Raw genomic sequence first — 19268 nt, 5'->3', positions numbered from 1 at the left:
AACATATCCAAAGCTACTGAGCTAAAAAGGTACAACTAGTTTTATTTTCAGTTATGATCAAATATGTGGTGCTAAGTTTTTTTCATATAGTAATAACTCTATAATGTGACTGTTTCAAATGCAAACATATAAATGGAGCCTGCGTCTAATGCTCTGCCTCTGTATATACATATTTTGAACGCTACAGGCTCCTGAAGCAGTGACTGGGCAAAGCCACACCAGCAGCAATACTGGGTGAAAGTAGCGCCCTCACTTGGAAACTGGGTGGAGTTGCAGCACAAGCTGCAGAAGTGCAGAGGGAACATCATGTCCACACTCACACCCTTTCCACTGTGAAGCAACACGAGGAACAAACATATGTACAAAATCCTGTTTGTTGTGTAAAGTTCATTATATAAAATTTATTTTAATGACAATATCAATGCAAATATAGCACTACAGTGATTTCCAAGGTACACCGTATCTCACCATATCAATATAGTATGGCACTCATATAATGGCCACCGTTTAGTAGACACACAAAATCAACGGCTTCTGTAAACTATCTCGGGAGATGATACCTCAGGTTCCATATCCGTCAGTGAAAATGAATCATGGTAAGATGATCACTTGGTATCTGAAATTAAACTGGGCACAATAATGAGCATCATCTGGAACTTTTCAGTATAAGGAATCTCTGCATGCATTGCACTTGCCCATTTCCATCAACCTGGCCTGTGTTTGTTTGAAAATGGACTCAGCCTGAAAACCCTCGACTGTCAAACACAAGCAGGTGGAACTCAAACAAAAGGCCAAGCAGTGACTCTCAAACATTTAGATAGGTCGTCTTTTCACGGGGTGTACTGTACTGTACAGTTTGGTGCCATAACTATCATCAAACAACAACAACCAAGAGACATTCAAGTGCCTTAATACTATTACAGAAGGGCTCACTCTTCAAGATACAAATTCCTGTTCATGTGGCTTTCAGAAGTAAAACAAATATGTAACAATATGCACTGTAGTAATAAATGTTTCTCGTGGTAACACCATGTCGTTGAACACACAACACCAGTAGTTCAAGATAGCAGCAAAGTATTTAAAAAAGAAAAGGAAAAATAAATCTGTACATAAATAAAAGGGAATGTAGAAAAAAAGACATAGATAAAACAATAACACATCTTAAAGGGAATCTTGCATAAATTTAAATAAACAACTGTGGGACTGTACCTTTCTTTTAGAGGGCTTACTGTTTATTAGTCGAACTATATATAATGCATGGAGTGGCTGCAGCAGATAAAGTACTTAATTCTTTTTAGAAAAAACGAGTGGACAAAGTTATGTTTATACAGTATATGCTACATTATATGTACTGATTACAAGTATGAAAATGGAAATAACTGCTACATTTTCAATCCAGTTGTACATATCTATTTACAGTACATTAGGGTTTAATTCCTCCTAAGCGTATACCATGTTTTTGTGCAGATTGTTCCAGCATTCTGTTTGAGGTGATCAATACTCACAGTCTTATCAGTTGCACCATGTTGTACAGTCTGTGTTGATGGGTGTCAGTGCTTGTTGTTCTGTGTGGAGGAACAATCACTAATGTGCAACTGTGGGTATAAGCATGAGTGATGAGGATTTTTGTACCATTGATGTCTACCTACTGTATGTTGGAGTGGACTGCATGTGATGTGCCATCTGTCACACCACTGTTTTTCACAATGATACCCCAAGCAACATGTTTTTGTACAACCACATGATTTTATCATAGTGAAGAATGCTGTATGTAAAAGTCTGACATGATCATCTCTACACATATATATATATTATCTTTTTTTTTTACAATACTGTATGTCTATTGTGACATGCAGAGAATGACACAGTAAATATGACTTATTCAAGTCTTAGATATGTATGTTAGGCTAGTTGACACAAGTTTTAATCATGGTGCTCCAGCACTGGGAGCATATTGCTATAAAATTGCAGAAACGTTGAGAAAGTAAATAGATACATTACAAATATGCAAACAGATACAGTAGGTAGCTTTTACTCCTTGGTGATGATTATTTGCATCCACAATGACAATCTATTAAGACATCTCATATGCATTCACGATTTCAAGAAACACTTCGATTACTTGTCAACGAGTCTGGCCTTTTTTCATCCACAGAGCAGTGTGTTTGGACGATTCTGTGCTGGAGGAAAATACCTGATTCTCATGTCTCAAGTAGTCAGGAGGAAATTTGGCAACACCAATCTCAGAGCAGACCCCACCCATTATTGTTTAGTCTGTGTCTTCACTTTGTAGCAATAGCACTGGTGTTTTGTGGCAAATACCGTTGGCAATTAGAACAACTGAATACATACAGTAGTAGAGAGCAAGTACAAATCAACTGGGTAAGAAATTAATTAATCTGATTGTAAGACCGGTTTTTCTTCACCTCTTTTATCAGCCTTTTTTATTTGTTTTTCCAAATAACTCTCCAGTAATCGTTATTACTGTTCTCATTTTCTATATAACACACTTAGAGTGCTGGCAAACTTCTTCTACTTCGTCCAAAATCTTTCTTTCCTCTGTGGCAAACATCTCACCACCAATCATCTCAGGAGTATTCCTCTTACCAAACCCATTTTAACTCATCTCTTTTTGATTGTTCATTCATCTTTTGCGCATCGGTCTTTTTTGTGTATTCTTTAACATTCTTGCTAGGCTGTCTTTTTCACCTCAGATAGCAGTGTCCCACACGACGGCTTGCGGCCTCTGGCATGGTGGCGTGCCAGTCTTACGAGGCTCAGGTGTCCGTCTCCAGCTAGGGAGGATGGGCATGCTGTCCTGCTTGCACAGGCTTTTGTCAGGGCGCCTGTGGGCCTTGATCTCTTTGCACAGGCAGCGTTTACGCTCTATGACTTCCAGCAGCTTGCCGTCTCTCTGGCTCTGCATTGTGGATTGGGTGGTGCCTCCGCCGACATGAGGCTGTCCCTGGGCCAGCTGGGCGAGCTGCTGGAACTGCAGCTGCAGGTGGTGCTGTTGCTGAAGCTGTTGGAGCTGCTGCTTTAACTGAAGCTGCTGCTGGTGGAGCTGAAGCTGCTGCTGCTGCCGAGACACGCTAGGACTGCTGGGACTGCAGGGCGCTTGTGGCTGGGCGAGACCGTGCAGCTGCGAAAAAGTCAAGACGGTGAATGCATGACACTTTTCGTGATATAAGAGCTTTAAAGTAATCTGAAAGACCACTGCAGAGCTGCACTACGTGACAATCATTCCTAACATGTTGAATAAAACTGCAGTGGCTCTGGACAGCCAGCAGGATGCAGCGTTGCTTCATATCTCACAGGTTGAGGGAGGGTCAACCAGACGCATGCAGACAGTCTCTGCAGCACACTTAAACTGCGTCAGCACTTGCTATGCAGCCAGAATCGGGGCAAAGTGCACTGCTGGAAGACTGCAGCACATCTCAACAAAACATAGCACTGCATGGTCTCTCATCCACTGCCTCAGTTACTTGTTACATATTGGCCCATGTCATGTGCCTCTGCAGCTCTCATTCGTTTGAGGCAGGCCAGAGCCTTATTTTGCTCAGAGGATATATATACAAGCTATAAATAGATCAGCAGGAGCAGTGTCTGTATCAGGAAGCAAGGTAATAATGAGAACAATATAAATGTTCACTCCCATATTGACCATGAATAACGTTAATAGAGTCTATAGTTATGAGGCTGGATATTACACTGCATATTCACCTGATTCAGGGCTTCTCGTGCTGGTAGACTGCTCTGTCTCTGGACGTCTCCTCCACCCACATGTCTCACTCCAGCAGCAGACGAGGAGCGGCCCAGCCGCCCCACTTCTGTACGGAAACAAACGTTACACTTTGTGACTGCTAGTAGAATATAACTTTTCCTCTGTTTGCACACATCTTATTTTAACTACTTGACAGTTATATGTCCATCTGTCAACTGGGTATGTTATATTCTCCCTTGCACAGATTTTCATTATTTTATTGGACATGAGCCTAATGCACAATTCCACAGTGAAGTAAACTGCAATAAAATATAAACTGGTTATTTAAATGGTAAAATAAGTAATTTGAATGTTCAGTGTATATAGGGGAGTTACTCTGACTGCTTAATACATCCATGTAATATCAGGTTGTGAAGGCTTACCTGTAATATAAATACCAATCTTCACTGAACCCATATGAGAGAATTTTACTCCAGGTTTTGCCAACACAGGTAAACATCATGAAATGGGAGCAGGGCTCATGAAATGTGTGTGTGCAGGGACGTGGGTCTGTTTATGAAACACTTCTTTAATGGCTCTGCTTTAAGGAAAGTTACTGCTCTGGTTCTCAGGGTAAGATGTGTTTCTCTGTCTCTGCAGAAAGGCATGAGTGTGGAAAACAGAATAACTTCATTACAGGAGGAGTGAGGAGAGGAGAGGATTCTTGGAGTTAAAAGCCAGTTTAAAATCTACACTGCAGCAGAGGCAGCCCATTTAAATCCACAGATGTAGCTCCCTCTTTGAATAGGATGCTGTGGTTAGAAGCCATGAGTAAAACATTATGAACATTACCTCCATTGCGACAGGCGGGGAATGTCTGGCAGGGAAGAGGTAGCCCTAATCTGGGCAGGGCTCTGAATCCCGGGCTGTTATCAACACCAGCCAAGGACTCACTGTGACCGAGGGCCCTGCTGGTGGCGCCACTGAAGTGGACTGGGATGCCTGAGTGGCCTCCTCGAGACCCCGACCCCAGCCCCAGGTCCTCTTTATCCATCCTTAACAAGGCATCAGCACTTCCATTCCATGCACGCCCTTCATCCTCTGTGACAGAGAGGTGGAACAGAATTAATATATCAAATAATTAGAATAGCTTTTATAAGCCTGTTTTTTTTTTTTTAAACTGCAGACAGTTTTCAAAATGACCACTGACTTACTCTCTGTTTCTCTGCTCCCGTGGCTGAAGGACAGTTTCCTATGCATAGGCCAGTAAGATCCCTCGTCCGCGGTTAAGCTGGCACTGCTGTCCCATGGCATGAAGCCAGCTTTTGAATAGTGGGATGCAGACCCTCCATTACTCTTGGATACCCTTTCACCTATGCCGGTGAGACTCAAGGGCTGATGCAGCGACGGTGTCTGAGAGCTTCCTCTCAGGCTCTCGTAAGCCGGCGGCCTCCGGAAGCCACCAGAGGGGTAGGTCCACAGCAGGGGGCTGTCTGAAGAGGGGGGCTTGTACGCTGGCAGGCTGTGCGGCGTGTGAGAGCGAAGATGAGGCCGAGAATGAGGGCGCTGGGATGAGGATAACGGCGTTGGGGTTGAGCTGGTGTTACTTTGAGATGTTTGGCTGCTACTGGCAGTGAGGCATTCGATCGGTAAGGAGTGAGGCCCTCCGTCCCTATCCCGATCCCTTTCTCTCTCTCTCTCCTTATCTCTGTCCCTGTCTCTATCCTTGTCTTTCTCCTTGTCTCTGTCTCTCTCCCTGTGACTGTCTCTGTCCCTGTGACTGTCTCTCTCCCTGTGACTGTCTCTCTCCCTGTGACCGTCTCTCTCCCTGTGACCATCTCTCTCCCTGTGGCCATCTCTCTCCCTGTGACTGTCTCTAACCCTGTCTCTGTCTCTGTCCCTGTCTCTGTCTCGGTCCCTGTCTCTGTCCCTATCCTTGTCTCTGTCCCTGTCCCTATCCTTATCCCTCTCTCCTTTATCGGATTTCAACAGGAAGCTAACAGACTTGCCCTCCTTGCCTGAACTTGAGGTTTGGGTTTGGGCCGTGGACTGTTTTGAAGCCTGAGAGCTGTCCTTGATGGGGGCCGGGGAGTCTCCCCTCTCTGGCTTGCGATAGTGATGGTAGTGTGAGGGGCGATGGTGCGGGTGGTGGTGGTGATGGGAGAAAGGGGATGTGGATTTGGAGGAAGGAGGCAGGGGCGTCGAGTGACTCCTGGCTCTCAGTCCGGGAGCTGGACCCAACTGGGCGTCTCTGTTGTGTTTATCCTGCTGTGAACTTCCCCCCGACGACTCCTTGGAGCCCGACATTGATATAGGAAGATTAGAAGAGGATGATGAGGAGAGGCTGGCTTGTGTGGTCGCACTGGAGGTTTGAGTTCCCATTTTATTAGAGGCAGACCCTTTGTTTTGCACCCCGACCCCGCTGGAGGCAGCTGCAGGCTGAGGGAAGGCGAGCAGCGGGGGCCGGTGCTGCAGGAGATTTGGGAAAGGAGCCGGGATCTTGGTGTTTGCCTCTGACTCGGATTTACTCCCTTGCAGCAGGTAAGGAGTGGGAGCACGTGGCGTGTGTGGACTGGTGGAGAGGACCTGCGGAATGGGGGTGGAGGATGCGGAGGAAGGCAGAGGAGATGAATGAGAGATCGACACGGTAGCTTTGGGTTTGGAGTACGAGGGAGAAGAAGAGGAGGGGCGCGGTAATGAGGAGGAGCTGCTGGTGGAGGAGGGGGTGACGTGGTAGTGTTTGGAGTTTTTAAGTTTCTCGTGTTTTGGAGGGAGATGTCGATGGGAATTTCTGTCCTCTTGCGAAGGGTATTTCATCTCCTCATAGATGGCCTCACTCTGGTCTGAGTCAGAATCTGGTGTGGTGGCCACCGGGGTGACGGGGTGGGGGGTGGCCGTCTGGCTGTCTCTGGTGAACACCTGGCCCACCATCTCTATATAGACTGGCTCATCATCCCTGTCTCCCCTCTGAATCTGAGAGTCTGTTGCCTGGAAAGGCAGGGATGTGGCAGAAGGAGGCACGCGTGGAGGAAGGGTGTCGAAGGTAAGCTGGGTGCTGGGACTTCTCTTGGGCTTTAAAGGAGGCACCTTTTTGGGTCCAATCTCTCCAGAGTCAGACTTCTTCATGGCTGTGCGATAAAAGAAAAGAATGCAAGTCAAGAAAAGAGATCATTCTCTCTGCAGAATAGGCACCTGAACACACATTTCTTACCGTTTTTCTTCTCTGAGTGTTTGGACTGTGAGCGAGTGGGTGGCGGCGTCTCAGGGTGTCCTCTGCTGTCGGCGGATGACGAGGTGAGGCGAGTGCTTGGATGACGCTTGGGTTTTGCTGGGGGACAGCGGCCACCGTGCTGGGACTGGGTGTCAGAGTAATCATCGTTGTCTAGACTTGTGTCCCCAGCACCGACGGCGTGGCAGGACTGCGAGCGCGGCGCCATGGCAGAGGCACAGGAGTGAGGGGACAGGTCCTGGGACGCCGGCATGGTCATGAAACCCATCCGGAAGTGTCGGCGGAAAGAAGCCAAGTCGCGGACTTTACCAACGGTAGCCGAGGGGTCGTTTTGGGTGGAGCTGCAATTTGAAAATGAAGTTGAAGCATGAAGAAATTATAGCAAAGTGAAAAAAAGCATTCATGTAGTAACCTTTGTATCAAGCTCCCTCCTCCACTCTGTTGAACTTGAAACATTGCTTTTTCAATAAAGAAATGCCTGCAGGGCTTTCATGGCCAAAGGGAAAGCCCTGGAGGCTCCTCCATCTTTTGCATCCACATATCCTTCCATCTGAATTCCTCCACATCTGCTTCCCCTTCAAACACATTCAATTAGGAAATCAATTCCCCTGTCATAAACAAATTACTCTTTGAGCACACAGTGTGGCTGGAATTCCCTTATTTATATCTTTACATCCTAAACCCACATCTGCAGTCTGTTTCCGCCAGAAGCATTTCATCCGTTACCATGGGCACAGTTGTGATTTTCCTTTCTTTGACAGTTTGTCTTTGAAATCTTCAATGACACGAGCTCCCACAACAATTAATTAACTGACAGAGAGGAAATATGACAGAAATAGCAGTGTATCACTAAATTGAAACAGTTGAAATGTAATTTCCCTATAGAGCATAAACATAATAAAGTACATGCATTTAATTCCATTATCAGATCCACATGCACCAGTAACCTGAGTAGTCCTACACATGTGTGTATGGAAAAAAGATCAAGAGCAACATTGATTATTAGTTAATAGCTAAATGAACAATGATTTTTGAAGGTTATTAGAAATCATAAAATCCTAGAACTTCCAGCAAAAATCGCTCAATCAAAAATCTAATTATTATAACTCATGCACTTGATTGAACTTTATGATTATAAACTAACTATTAACTGTTGTGCACACGGGTCCAGAGAAACACAAAGTCGTTATTTTACAGATATGGCTGGAATGACCTGAATAAACCTGAAATTGAATTCATGGCCAGTAAAGCTCAGTGGCTGACAGTGTGAAGTAGAGCACAGTTCAGGCGTCAGCGTCAGTGGTTCTGTTTGTTGACATGGGAGGTTTGATGACCTTCCGTGTTCCCTTAACCCAAACATGCACTGCTTCACTTCACACAGACACAAAATAAGTCCCTGTGGCCTTTAAGCCAAAACAGGTCGGACAGGGTCCACTAACTGTCACTGTATAACGGACCTTTTCATTAACAAGGCTACTGTGAACTCACTGTATTTAGGCAGAATGTCAGGGGAGAGAAAACCAAAAGTATTTTCTTCTGAGATGGAAAATACTATTAAAAAAAGCTTTGTGAGTCCGATTTATGATCCAAGTTTGTGTTGAACACATCCCAGCAGAGACACATCTGCATATCCACATCTGTCTAAATGTTTGACGCTGCGAGAAATTGTGTTTCAGAGTGTGTGATTAAATAGCACCAAATGTGCATTTGCTGTGTGTAAGTGATTCATCCCAGCGCACAATGACACCATATGACTATGGGTCATGAAGCACTCTTTTAGATCAGTTGCATCCCCTGTGACACAGTGAAGCACAGGAGAAAACAATTTGCAGTCAACAAATCGGGCAGCATTAGCGCTGGGGCTGCTCATCATGGTAAACACAGAGGGCCCTATTTCCCCCCTCCTGTGTGAGACAGTTTGTGTGTCTTGAACACATGTGTGGTGCAGCAACAGACAGTGTTTGCATCTTTATAAGAATGTTCGTGCCCTTGAACGCCTGTGGAGATGTACTTGTGACTCCTCACAATCGACACAGATACTAAAGGGCCAGATTTAGCCCAGAACAGAGGCTGAGCAGTTCCTTCCAGCACCTTGAAGGGCTCTGTTTCTTTTCTCACTTCTTCTCAGGGAGAAGTTTGAACTTCTTCAAACTAACACAAGGCTGTTCAAAAACACTGGACCCTCAACCTTCTGTTCACTTCTCTTTCTTGTTGCCTCACATCTGTTGAACATTTAAAGAAATACGATTCTTTTGTTTCTTAGATAAGAAGATCCAAACCACTATCAAATCTGTCTGTTTGATAAAAAAAAAATGTATACAGCCGTGGGTTAGCTTAGTATAAAGCCTGGAAACAGAGGGTTAACTGTTCGCCTAGCTCATTCTTAAAGTAACAAAATCCACTTAACAGCATCTCAAAATTCTACAAATAACATCCTGTTTGTTGAATCTAAGAATAACAGTGATAATAAGGATGTTGTATGTGAAACTATTAATTGGCTGGGAGCTACATTGTCCTTCACACAATTCTGAGGAAGAGATACAAGTGTTTTATCGATCTTCTTTTGGATGACAGGATGATTTGCTGATTCAGAAGGTGTTGATTACTTACTATAGAAGCCCCTGAGCGTCACATGACCTGATATGTTTTTTTAATCCTAAACAAAATATTTAATGTTGATCAAAAATACTTCTCTGGAGTTTCCTCCGCCTTTTTCTTGCTTCATTGAAAAGGGGCCTTTCTGTGTGGATTTTGCCTTTGGGGTGCTCCGGCTCCCAGCCTCACCTCAAAGACGTGCAGCTTAGGTTAACTGGAGTCTCTAAATTGACCATAGAAGAGAATGGTTGTTGTCTCCGTGTGTTGGTCCAGCAAGACACTTCCGACCTGTCCTATGTGTACCCAAGCTCTTGCCTATCAAAAGACAAGTGCTATAGATAATGGATGGACACACTATTTTCTGTCTATGTGATGAAGGTTTCATATTCTAGGATGAAGCACCAGACAGTAGCAAGGAGGAATGTACATCATTAGATTATGTAGGTACCAGCTGCTCCTCTGTAGCCCCTGGATGAACATCTTTGGTATCTCTTTGTTTATATATGGAGGAAATTGACTTAAGCTTAGTCTGCCTCTAGCAACTAATGTCCCATTTCTAATTTATCTTTTTGGGGCAAAGTTCAAGAGTAGGTTATGTTTTTTTACAGAGCTGAATGAGAGTATCTGAAAGAGTCTCTTGGTTTAAGGGGAAACCAGAGCAGTAAAGTTGTGTGTTGTTAAAGTTTCAGATGAGTTAAAGGTCGAGTAGCTGACATTGAGTGCGTATCTGTCCTCATTCTGTTGGACTTTTCAGACATTTCTGACACGATACATGACACTAATTGATTGCCTGAAGTTATAGGTTGTCTCTATTTAAACTGATCCGATTCTTATTCTGTAAAATTAAATAAAAAAATCAGATCTGCTTGGACGTTTGAATAAAAGCAGCGAAACACATGCTTTCTCTATTGATGCTACAAATAGTATGCATGTAGTTTTATTCACCAGCATGTGATACACGGTTTTAGGTGCCCCTACAGCATTGACCAAAATAAGCCCTTATCATTAGATCTGCACACAGATTGTCTTGTTATGAAAGCTTCCATAACAAGACAATACTCCACTTTGTCTGTCTGGAAATCAAGAATTAATCATGGACATTGACTTTAAAGTTTTAATTTGTGTGACGACCGTTTTTTCTTGTTCATGACAGTGAGCCGACACGATGATGATCACGTTCACATTCAGCTGCAATGACTGTAGCTCACCAAAGCCTCTTACATAAACTGAGCAGGTTTTGAAGGTCTTGAAGTGCTTTGACATGTGATAAAGATGTTTGGATCAAACAAATTCCATATTGTATCTTCAGTGGTTTTACTGTAAGCATACATTGTGTTTACTGTATTAACTGTATGCAGAAGAAGGGATATAAGGTAGGAGAATCTTGGAGTGGAACTAAAAACCATGACTCTGGCTAACTGAAAGTCCAAGTTAGTTTCAAACACTGTTTGCTTATGTGCATGTACAATACTTCCCAGTGTGCATAGCATTAAGTAATACATTCCACAGAAATCTTTTATCTTCTTGAAAATGATTTTGTCTGTATGCAAACCACTATGAAGATAGAGCTGCACCCCTCTTCTACCCAGCGCTAACATCACAGGGCTTAGTGTGACTGACTTTATTACAGCCAAGCTGTTGCCAGGGATAAGGTTTGACTTGACAAATATTCATTTTTCAACAGATAATTATATAAGAGGCTCCAAACTAAAATATATTTTTATTATATTAAAAAAATATATATATATATATATATATAAAACAAGTTTGTGGAATCTCTCATTTATTTTCCATGTGATGATCTATCAACTTCAATTATTACTTTCATTGTTTTTTAATTACTTTCTATATAACCAGTCTTTTATTTACATTATTGAAAGATGTTGCAATTTAAATGCATATAATTTAACAAATGAATAGTCATTTGTCTTTAATTCATCTCTCTTCGTCAAATTTAATATTAATTACTGAACCGTATTAAAAAGGGATTTGCAAGACACACACACACACCAGTCCATTCACACTGGTCTCATCATTCTGTGCAAGAATTAATAAAACCTGAGCTTGCGTCAAGGTTTTCTTCCACCAGTTGCCACTGCTGGGAATCGTCTGCCTGCCCGTATTAGTGCCAGAAGAAACTCTCAAAACTCACCTACCAAAGCTTTAAATGTGTGATTTTTCTCCTGAGCACCAATGCCCTTCATACTGCTTCCATGGCCTCCGCCTCACCTCCCTCGCTCCCGGTCCTGCCTCGAGTCCATTTGGTTTCAACCCTTTCGTCCCCTGTGCAGTTTCATCCCTGACCCGGCTCTGTTCGCAATCATCACCGGTCATGTCCTGCCTCTCACCTCTGCCGCTCGGGCCCCTCTCACATCTGCTTGCACCGCCCATCGTGTCCCACTCGCTGCCCTACACCTCCACTGGCTTGATGCTGCCACCACATTTATCTCAGCCGCCAACACGAGGGGCCTCCAATATCAGCTGGGAGTCAGAAAGCACTGGAACTCGCTTCAAAACTAGCTGAATTGTTCTCCTTGACGTTCTCCCTCTCCTCTGTGGCACAAACCGCCTCACACACAGTGTAGAATTAGGTGAATTATAGGTTTTAGGACTCACTTTTGAACAGTGCACCTCTGTCCCCTAAACACACGCTCAAATGCACGAGATCAGACATTCGGGCACACACACACTTTTCTACGAGACACTCTGGGATGAGGTTAGGTTGCTGACAACCTGTTTGACTGTTACAAAGTATCCATAGTAAAAAAAAATGAGGAGCACGTTATTGTTCCAGTTGGTCAGTGTCAGTAGTTGTTAAGTGTTTAGTCCATTGGTTCAGTTCCCCTCAGAATGGTCACAAGGAGTGGGATTAGTGGGGAGGCCAAGTTTGCTACAAACATTTTGATTGATTTTGTCTTTTGTGTAATCTTTGCTTTTTATGTGACATATTGGAACATTTTACTTTGTGAGAATGCAACTGTACCAATCCCTAAGGCACCTTGGTTCAGGCCATGAAGATAAAAAAGAAGATACAGACATGCACTGACAGACATCCACCAAAACAATAACATAATAAAACCCAATAAATTAACTGTTCAGATGAGTTAAGCTAAAACTACAATTTCTTAAAAAAAATGGTACATTTCTTTGAAAATACTAAAGTAATAAATCTTCTTTCTCCTGAAGTAAAAATACTACTAGGTTACAATAAGTAAATCAATTAAATAGCCCACACAGCAAGAGGTGGTGTTTTTATCTCAAAATAAAAATAAACCCATTTGAGAAGTTTAAAGGGGAATTCTATATTTGGTGCAACTCCTTAAAATGCATAGGCCACAAGCAAAATTGGGAGCCACTGGTTAGGTTCTAAAGAAGGAAAAGCTTACTTCAAAAGCAACTAGAATCTATAGCGACAGAAAATATTCATTCGTGGCATAAATATTAACAACTCAAGTAAAGTACAAGATCTGAGTAAATGTACTTTCCACCACTGCTTTCAGGCTGAGCTTCAATGACTGCTCGTCCTATTGTTCCTACATATGCACTGAAAACTCATTATGGGCCTGGTGCTTTAATTCACTCTCTTTCTGTTGGAAATACAGAATCGTAAAGAAACGTTTGTGTCTTTGTTAAATACCTCTCGAAAACCATTAAAGTGTAAATAGGTGGACTCATCAGACCCTCTGACTACATTACTTAATAACAAAATAATTAGATTTGCAGTGAGACGAATGAGGCAACAGCTCAACTTAATTCCTAATTTTTCAGTGGTTTGGGCTCCTTTCTGCTCTCTGACACTTCGGCTGGCATTAAAATAGTTTATCTCATCTGCAGAACATATTAACTTCATTATGAACTGCTGTTATGCAAATCACCCGCAAATCTTCAGACAAACCCCTCTGACTTCATGAACTGTGTTCGGAATGAAGATTTTGAAATTAAACTCATTCATGGCGGCTAAGAGGTTTATATCCCCACTGAACTGAACCCTAATGTAATCCCATATATGCAGAGCTCCTGTGAGCTGATCCTCCTCACCTCTTTTTGCTTCCCTCTTGGTCCCTCTGCCTCCAGTCCAAACGGCTCTTACGATACAGCAGGTTCATGTCGCTGCGGGGTCGCTCCTCCTCGCATCCGATCACAGCGCAGTGTAGCCGCTTGCTTCGCCTCTCTATGTCACGCAGGAAATGCTCGACTGCCACATCCTGGGCCGAGCCAGAGCTCATGGTATAGAAGAAGACTCTGGAGAAGGGGATGTATGGCGCAGGCGGCCTCTCTCCAACTCACCTAAATGAGAAGAAACAAGGGCAATGTTTCAGCTCATTAATCATTGAAAAACATGTTCTGCTTCCCGGGCTCTTCTTGCAGCCGACAACATTGACAGTTACACCGTGAAACCCAAACAACCTCCAAAGAACTGGCCGAACTTTCGGGGAGTCATAGCTTATCATTCTCTCCGTGTCATAACAAACCGTCCTGCCCATTACTCCAACTGGCAGCCTTCAGAGCGGAGACAAGGTGATGCATGATGATGGAGGGCACACTTTTGTTTACGCTTACCTCGAGTGTATCGCATGAAAACTATTTATTCTTTCATCATCCAGTTATGAATATTTGAGTAAGCATGGTAACTCAGCTGCAGAGCGTCACTGGCTGCAGGCCCTGGGATGGCCTAGCTAAGCCTGTCTGCTAGCCAGACGGTAATGTGGTTTGTCATATGTAGCGCATGAACAACTTCCTACTCAAGCTCACCCCATGAGAAGTCAGGCTTGTTGTGGGGCAGATATCTGAGAGTACAGTATTTTTGTAGTGCGCGACGCGATTGGCTGAGAAAAGCACAGCTGTCAGCTGATGCACGTTTACAGAGGTCCCCCCCCCCCCCCCACCCACCGTCATAAACAGATACAGAGCTTGAATGTTTGTGTTTTTTTTGGTAGTGGACACTGGAGCATTATCATCGCTGCTTCTGGCATCAGTTTGTTTTGAACAGAATTACTGGTGAACAAAAGTGAAGCAGTCACCTTCATGAGATGCATTAAGTCAAGCTTCAAATGTTGTGTTCGCAACATTCACGGCCAGGTTTTCCGTCTCAAAGTAATGTAAAAATAATGTCCAAAGTAAAATGTGTAAACTTTTTTATATTTATATTTTTAAATCACAAGCTTGCAATCACAACATGTTACAATGGAACTGCATGCAATTCCAGGTTAATGAGCACTAAAAGCATTCCTGTCTCAGTTTTTCTAATTCGGTGCATATTCAGAACCACTTGAACCCCCAACTACAAAGCCTGTTTACTATAATTTAAAAGCAAATGCATGTTTCACTATTGAGGACAGATAAAAGACAAGAACACATTGACAGCACAGTCTCCTGGGCCAGGCAGCATGTTGAGCTGTGTAGCTGTGTGTGATGCTTTTGTCACAGCTCAGCGTGTCATCCAGTGTGGCAGCGTGGTCACTGCTATTCTTGTATCATCGCAGTCCCGGCCACAACCTCGACCACTGCCGCTGCCACGCTTGCTGACTCAATGTTAATTAGGTTACGGAGCTGCGACTGTAGGTTGCGATTTTGTTAGCGGGAGCTTTGATTTGGGTTTGTAGGATCTGGCAGCTGAGCAGGCAGCCCTGCAATTGCCGCATTACATGCGGTGGGCTGGTGTGCAATTAGCTGGGCTGGAAGGAGCGGGAGATCTCCGACTCACAACTGCAGACAGGCTCATCTCAAACTGGGCTACAAACATCCTTTTTTCCAGACACACAAAACGTTGCACACATCAGTACAAGTTGGCTGTGATCTAAAGTGCTCCCTAGAGTCGCTCTCAATCCCAAATAGATTCAGAGCAATTAAGGAACTGTTTCAGGAGCATCTGTAGGGTCGGGAGTAGCTTCAACTCCTCATTAGAACCAGGAGGCAGATGGAGCATGATTCATATAACTGAATCTGTATGCAGCGCTCTTGACTACTCATTCATGCACATAAGCAAACAGATCACACACTCACACACTCAAATCCCCCCATACACGCTAGACACATGCATACACGCGTGGTGTGAAGCAGTAATTGCAAATGCTCAACAGCTAATTAGAGTGTGATTAACTGAGGATAGAGACTTTAAATCATTTTCAACCCCAAATTTGAAAAAAAAACATCACACAACATTTGTCCGTGAGAAAAGAAGCACAAGTTCAACCGTACATTGTGTGTAAGTGTCTGAATTGAACACTCCTGGAACACTTTGTGCTGCAGCCCTCTGCCCTCCAGCCTCCACCTCAGCGAGTGGGGTCCCGTAGAGCTGCGCCTCACTGTGGGCGAGGCAGTAACGCTGCAGAGTGGAGGGAAACATGGCAGCACAGCACTGACCTGGCCTTCATGTAGGGGGCAATATTTCTACACATTCAAAATACATATTTTACTAGAATAGCACTCAGTAGAGCAGATACTATATTATATATATTTTCCCTTCATTTTTTAAATCAAGATCCATGATTTATTCTTTGGGCAAATGTTGAAAAACGCCCCTGTTTCACAACGTTAGGTTTCTTCTCTGACCATCAGTCATTCTTCCACCATCATCTCGTGATCATGTATCTGGTAGTTCTTGTGTAATATTTCTTACAATAAAACAAATTACACAACAAACAGGTTAAAAACACAACCTCCTTGGCACCCTTGTCAACATCCACAAAATGTTTTATTTAAAACAACATATTTCAATGTATGCCAAATCTTCTTTTGTTTACCCCATTGTTGGTTTGTCTATTAGCAAGATTACACAAACACTACTGGACGAACTCTCACAAAACTTAGTAGAAGGATGCAGTATGGATGAAAAGGAAGCCATTCAATTTTGGTGTGGATCTGGATCAGAAGGCAGATCCAGGATTAGATTTTTTTTAACATTGTGAAATGTTGCGTTTTTCCACATTTCATAGATTCTTGATGGAAAAGATCAGGCATGTTTAGGGGACTGATGTTTATAAGTGAATATATGACTGAGTGATTTTAAAGGTTCAGTATGAAAACTTTAGTGACATCTAGTGGTGAGGATGCATGTTGCAGCATAATTGCCTTCACCCACCCCTCCTCTTCCAAACACGAAAGAGAACCTGTGGTACCCTGCAGTTGTCACAAAAGGGGTTTAGTTTTTCTTGTCTGGGATACTGTTAAAAATTTTTTAAAAAACATGGTTGCCTCCGTTGAGAGGAACCACTCCCGATGTAAATATAAACTATTTAAATATAAAGGGCCCATTTTACAGAACAGAAAACAACAATGCGATTTAAGGGTCAGATGAGCTGAACATGTTTTTCCTTAAAGATCATCTTATGCAAATCCAGCCCTCGTACCAATCAAGGTCAAGTCTGTTAGAGTATTACTTCAATCAAACTTAGAAGTGACAGTAAGGTCAGTAGGAAACAGGATTTTGCGAATGAACCGATGTTTACAGCTCACTTTATTATCTCTGCCAAAGAGGTTATGCTTTCACAGTAACCTATTTGTTTGTTTGTTTGCATATTTGTATTCTAAGCAAGATTAAACAAAAAACACTTGTTGGAAGGATGTGGTATTGTTCAGGGAAGAGCCCATTACATCTTTGGATTTGGGAAGTTTTTTGCCCCAGAGTTTTCCCTGAGAATAATTCATGGATGGAAAATCGGGTACATTTAGGGAACTCTATGAGTGTGTGAATTTGGTGCAGCTTGATTGAATTTAAGGGGATGGTTGGCCCTTGGTCGAGGCGCTTAACTGAGTGCCATTCTAGTTAAGGATGTAGTTTCTTTATTTTGAAAACACAAGATACTGCTCTGTGCCTGTGTTTATTTAGTTTCTCCCTAAAACCAGAGTCATTTCTGTCGAACCACTGTTCAGAATCATATCTCAACCATGCAGCTATATAACACACCACAGTCGGCGCGCTCCAAACAGACACACCGCCGCGGCTCAGCAACAGGGAGGAGAGAGGCATAGGGGAAGCAGCGTACAAGTATGGATGGAAAGGTTCAGGGTAGGAATGAGCAGCTTGAGACACACACAGCTAGAGTGAAGGAGGGATTCAGGCAGTGTAAAATGAGACAGAAGGGGGCACAGGAGAAAAAAGGGGGGAAGTAGTCAACAGAGTCATAAAGGGATCAACCGGGTTGGAGATACACAGGATCCGGCTGAAAACAGACTGGAGACAGGCTGAGGGAATATCGAAACTGGGATTATGAGAATGACGGGAATAAGCAAATGGAGGCAAGTGCGAGGAGGAGAGGAGAGAAAAACAGTGAAAGGCAGCCAGACTACAAGAATGGGGGAGGGAGGCGAAATCAAGCCTCTCAGACTAGTCGCTGTGTGTGGTCTCCTAGCAACACTGTCAGCCATGCATCTCTTCCTTAGCTACTGAATATGCACAAAGCAGGATGTCAGTCACGGCATACGTACTGAACCCATGGGTTAGACTCTGCGCCCGCTGCATTTGTATGGACCTGAACCTCTGAGGTGAAGGCAGCATCTGTATCAATAACAACCACGTGACCCTGTTGCTAACATTAATGATCTACTGAGCAGCATCTCCAGAAATTACATGGACCCATACTTTTTTAATATTTTTTAGTTTTCAGCTGTATCTAACTTTAGCTGCTGTGTGAAATCAGCGAGGCTAATATTTAGCAGAAACCTCCGATTTATGTGTTTGCAGTAGATTAAGATTTTATCACGTGTAAAAGGGGGAAATGGGCATCAAAGTGAAATATAAGAGCTTGCACTTGGAGAATAGCTGCAGCTCCTAACAGGGACTCCATTAAATCACAGCTGGTTCGCCTCAAAGGAAATCCGATTTACTCGGATATGTGTTTCTTTTCAAACTCGTACTGCCACATCAGTTGACAGTCAGACCAAAACCCTCACAATAACAAGGCTCATTGCTTTTTAATGTCGGTTTTGAGTATGAGACAACTACATGGCTCTGATGACCTAATGGGTCTGATTAAACTGCTGACATGCACATTAGATGTTTCTTTTTGTTTTGAGACATTTGACCAAATACCCTGCGATATGCTTGCCCCTTATCAAGGGCGTTGCCTGCTTCTCTCAAACGTCCTAACGACCCTCAAAGGATAAGCGTTGTAGATAATGGATAGATGTAATAACTCGTAAACAGCAGAGGCTTGTGTGACGCGCCAAGATGCATCATTTCATAACAGGGAAATGGCTGACGAAGCAAAACCAACCTTCAGTGTGTAAATGTGGAGCAGGGCTGAGAAGGAAGGCCCACAGAGGCTTTGTTTGCTCGTCTCATGACCTTCATGATGTTATTTTGGAACGTGAACATCTGGATGAAATCTACTTCTTCACATTTAAATGCTGATATGTGATGTCCGACTGTTAAGGGCACAGCATGGGCAGTGACTGCAATAACAGGCGTTCATTATGATCGTAAAACAATGATTGATTGCTATTGAGAACATAAATAACCATGGTACACAAACAAAGATTTAATTGTCATAGAGGAATACTGTGGGATATGAGGAAACCATACATAACTAGCAAACCATCTAAGTCCACATAAATTCAATTAAGATGCACCCAATTACACACATTCATAGGATGTTACTTCCGGTGTGTTCCTGCAAGCTAACAATACATGTTCTCTTGCAGGAAGGCAGATGAGACGATTGATGCCACGCTGACATCTGTAAAGTAAACATGAGCTCACAGCCGGTTAGCTTAGCTTAGCACAAAGACTGGAAAATGGGG

The 19268-nt window shown here is 43.3% G+C and overlaps 1 protein-coding gene across 1 annotated transcript in view; it reads right to left on the bottom strand.

Annotated features, from left to right (window-relative positions):
* Positions 1–405: 405 nt before the first annotated feature.
* LOC133969215 (neuronal tyrosine-phosphorylated phosphoinositide-3-kinase adapter 1) overlaps positions 406–19268 on the bottom strand; it is a 29271-nt gene continuing 10408 nt past the window's right edge. Inside the window, exons 2-7 of the mRNA XM_062405529.1 lie at positions 13566–13814; positions 6915–7273; positions 4918–6831; positions 4556–4804; positions 3724–3830; positions 406–3142 (exon numbers count right to left, since the gene is read on the bottom strand). Of these exons, the coding sequence (XP_062261513.1) occupies positions 2711–3142; positions 3724–3830; positions 4556–4804; positions 4918–6831; positions 6915–7273; positions 13566–13753 (3249 nt within the window). The 5' untranslated portion in view covers positions 13754–13814 and the 3' untranslated portion in view covers positions 406–2710. The remainder of the gene's footprint in view (positions 3143–3723; positions 3831–4555; positions 4805–4917; positions 6832–6914; positions 7274–13565; positions 13815–19268) is intronic.

This window comes from Platichthys flesus, chromosome 15 (assembly GCF_949316205.1).
Source record: "Platichthys flesus chromosome 15, fPlaFle2.1, whole genome shotgun sequence".
NCBI classification, from domain to species: Eukaryota; Metazoa; Chordata; class Actinopteri; order Pleuronectiformes; family Pleuronectidae; genus Platichthys; species Platichthys flesus.
The sequence above is the reverse complement of the archived record's forward strand: the minus strand, read 5'-3'. Positions and strand labels throughout refer to the sequence as shown.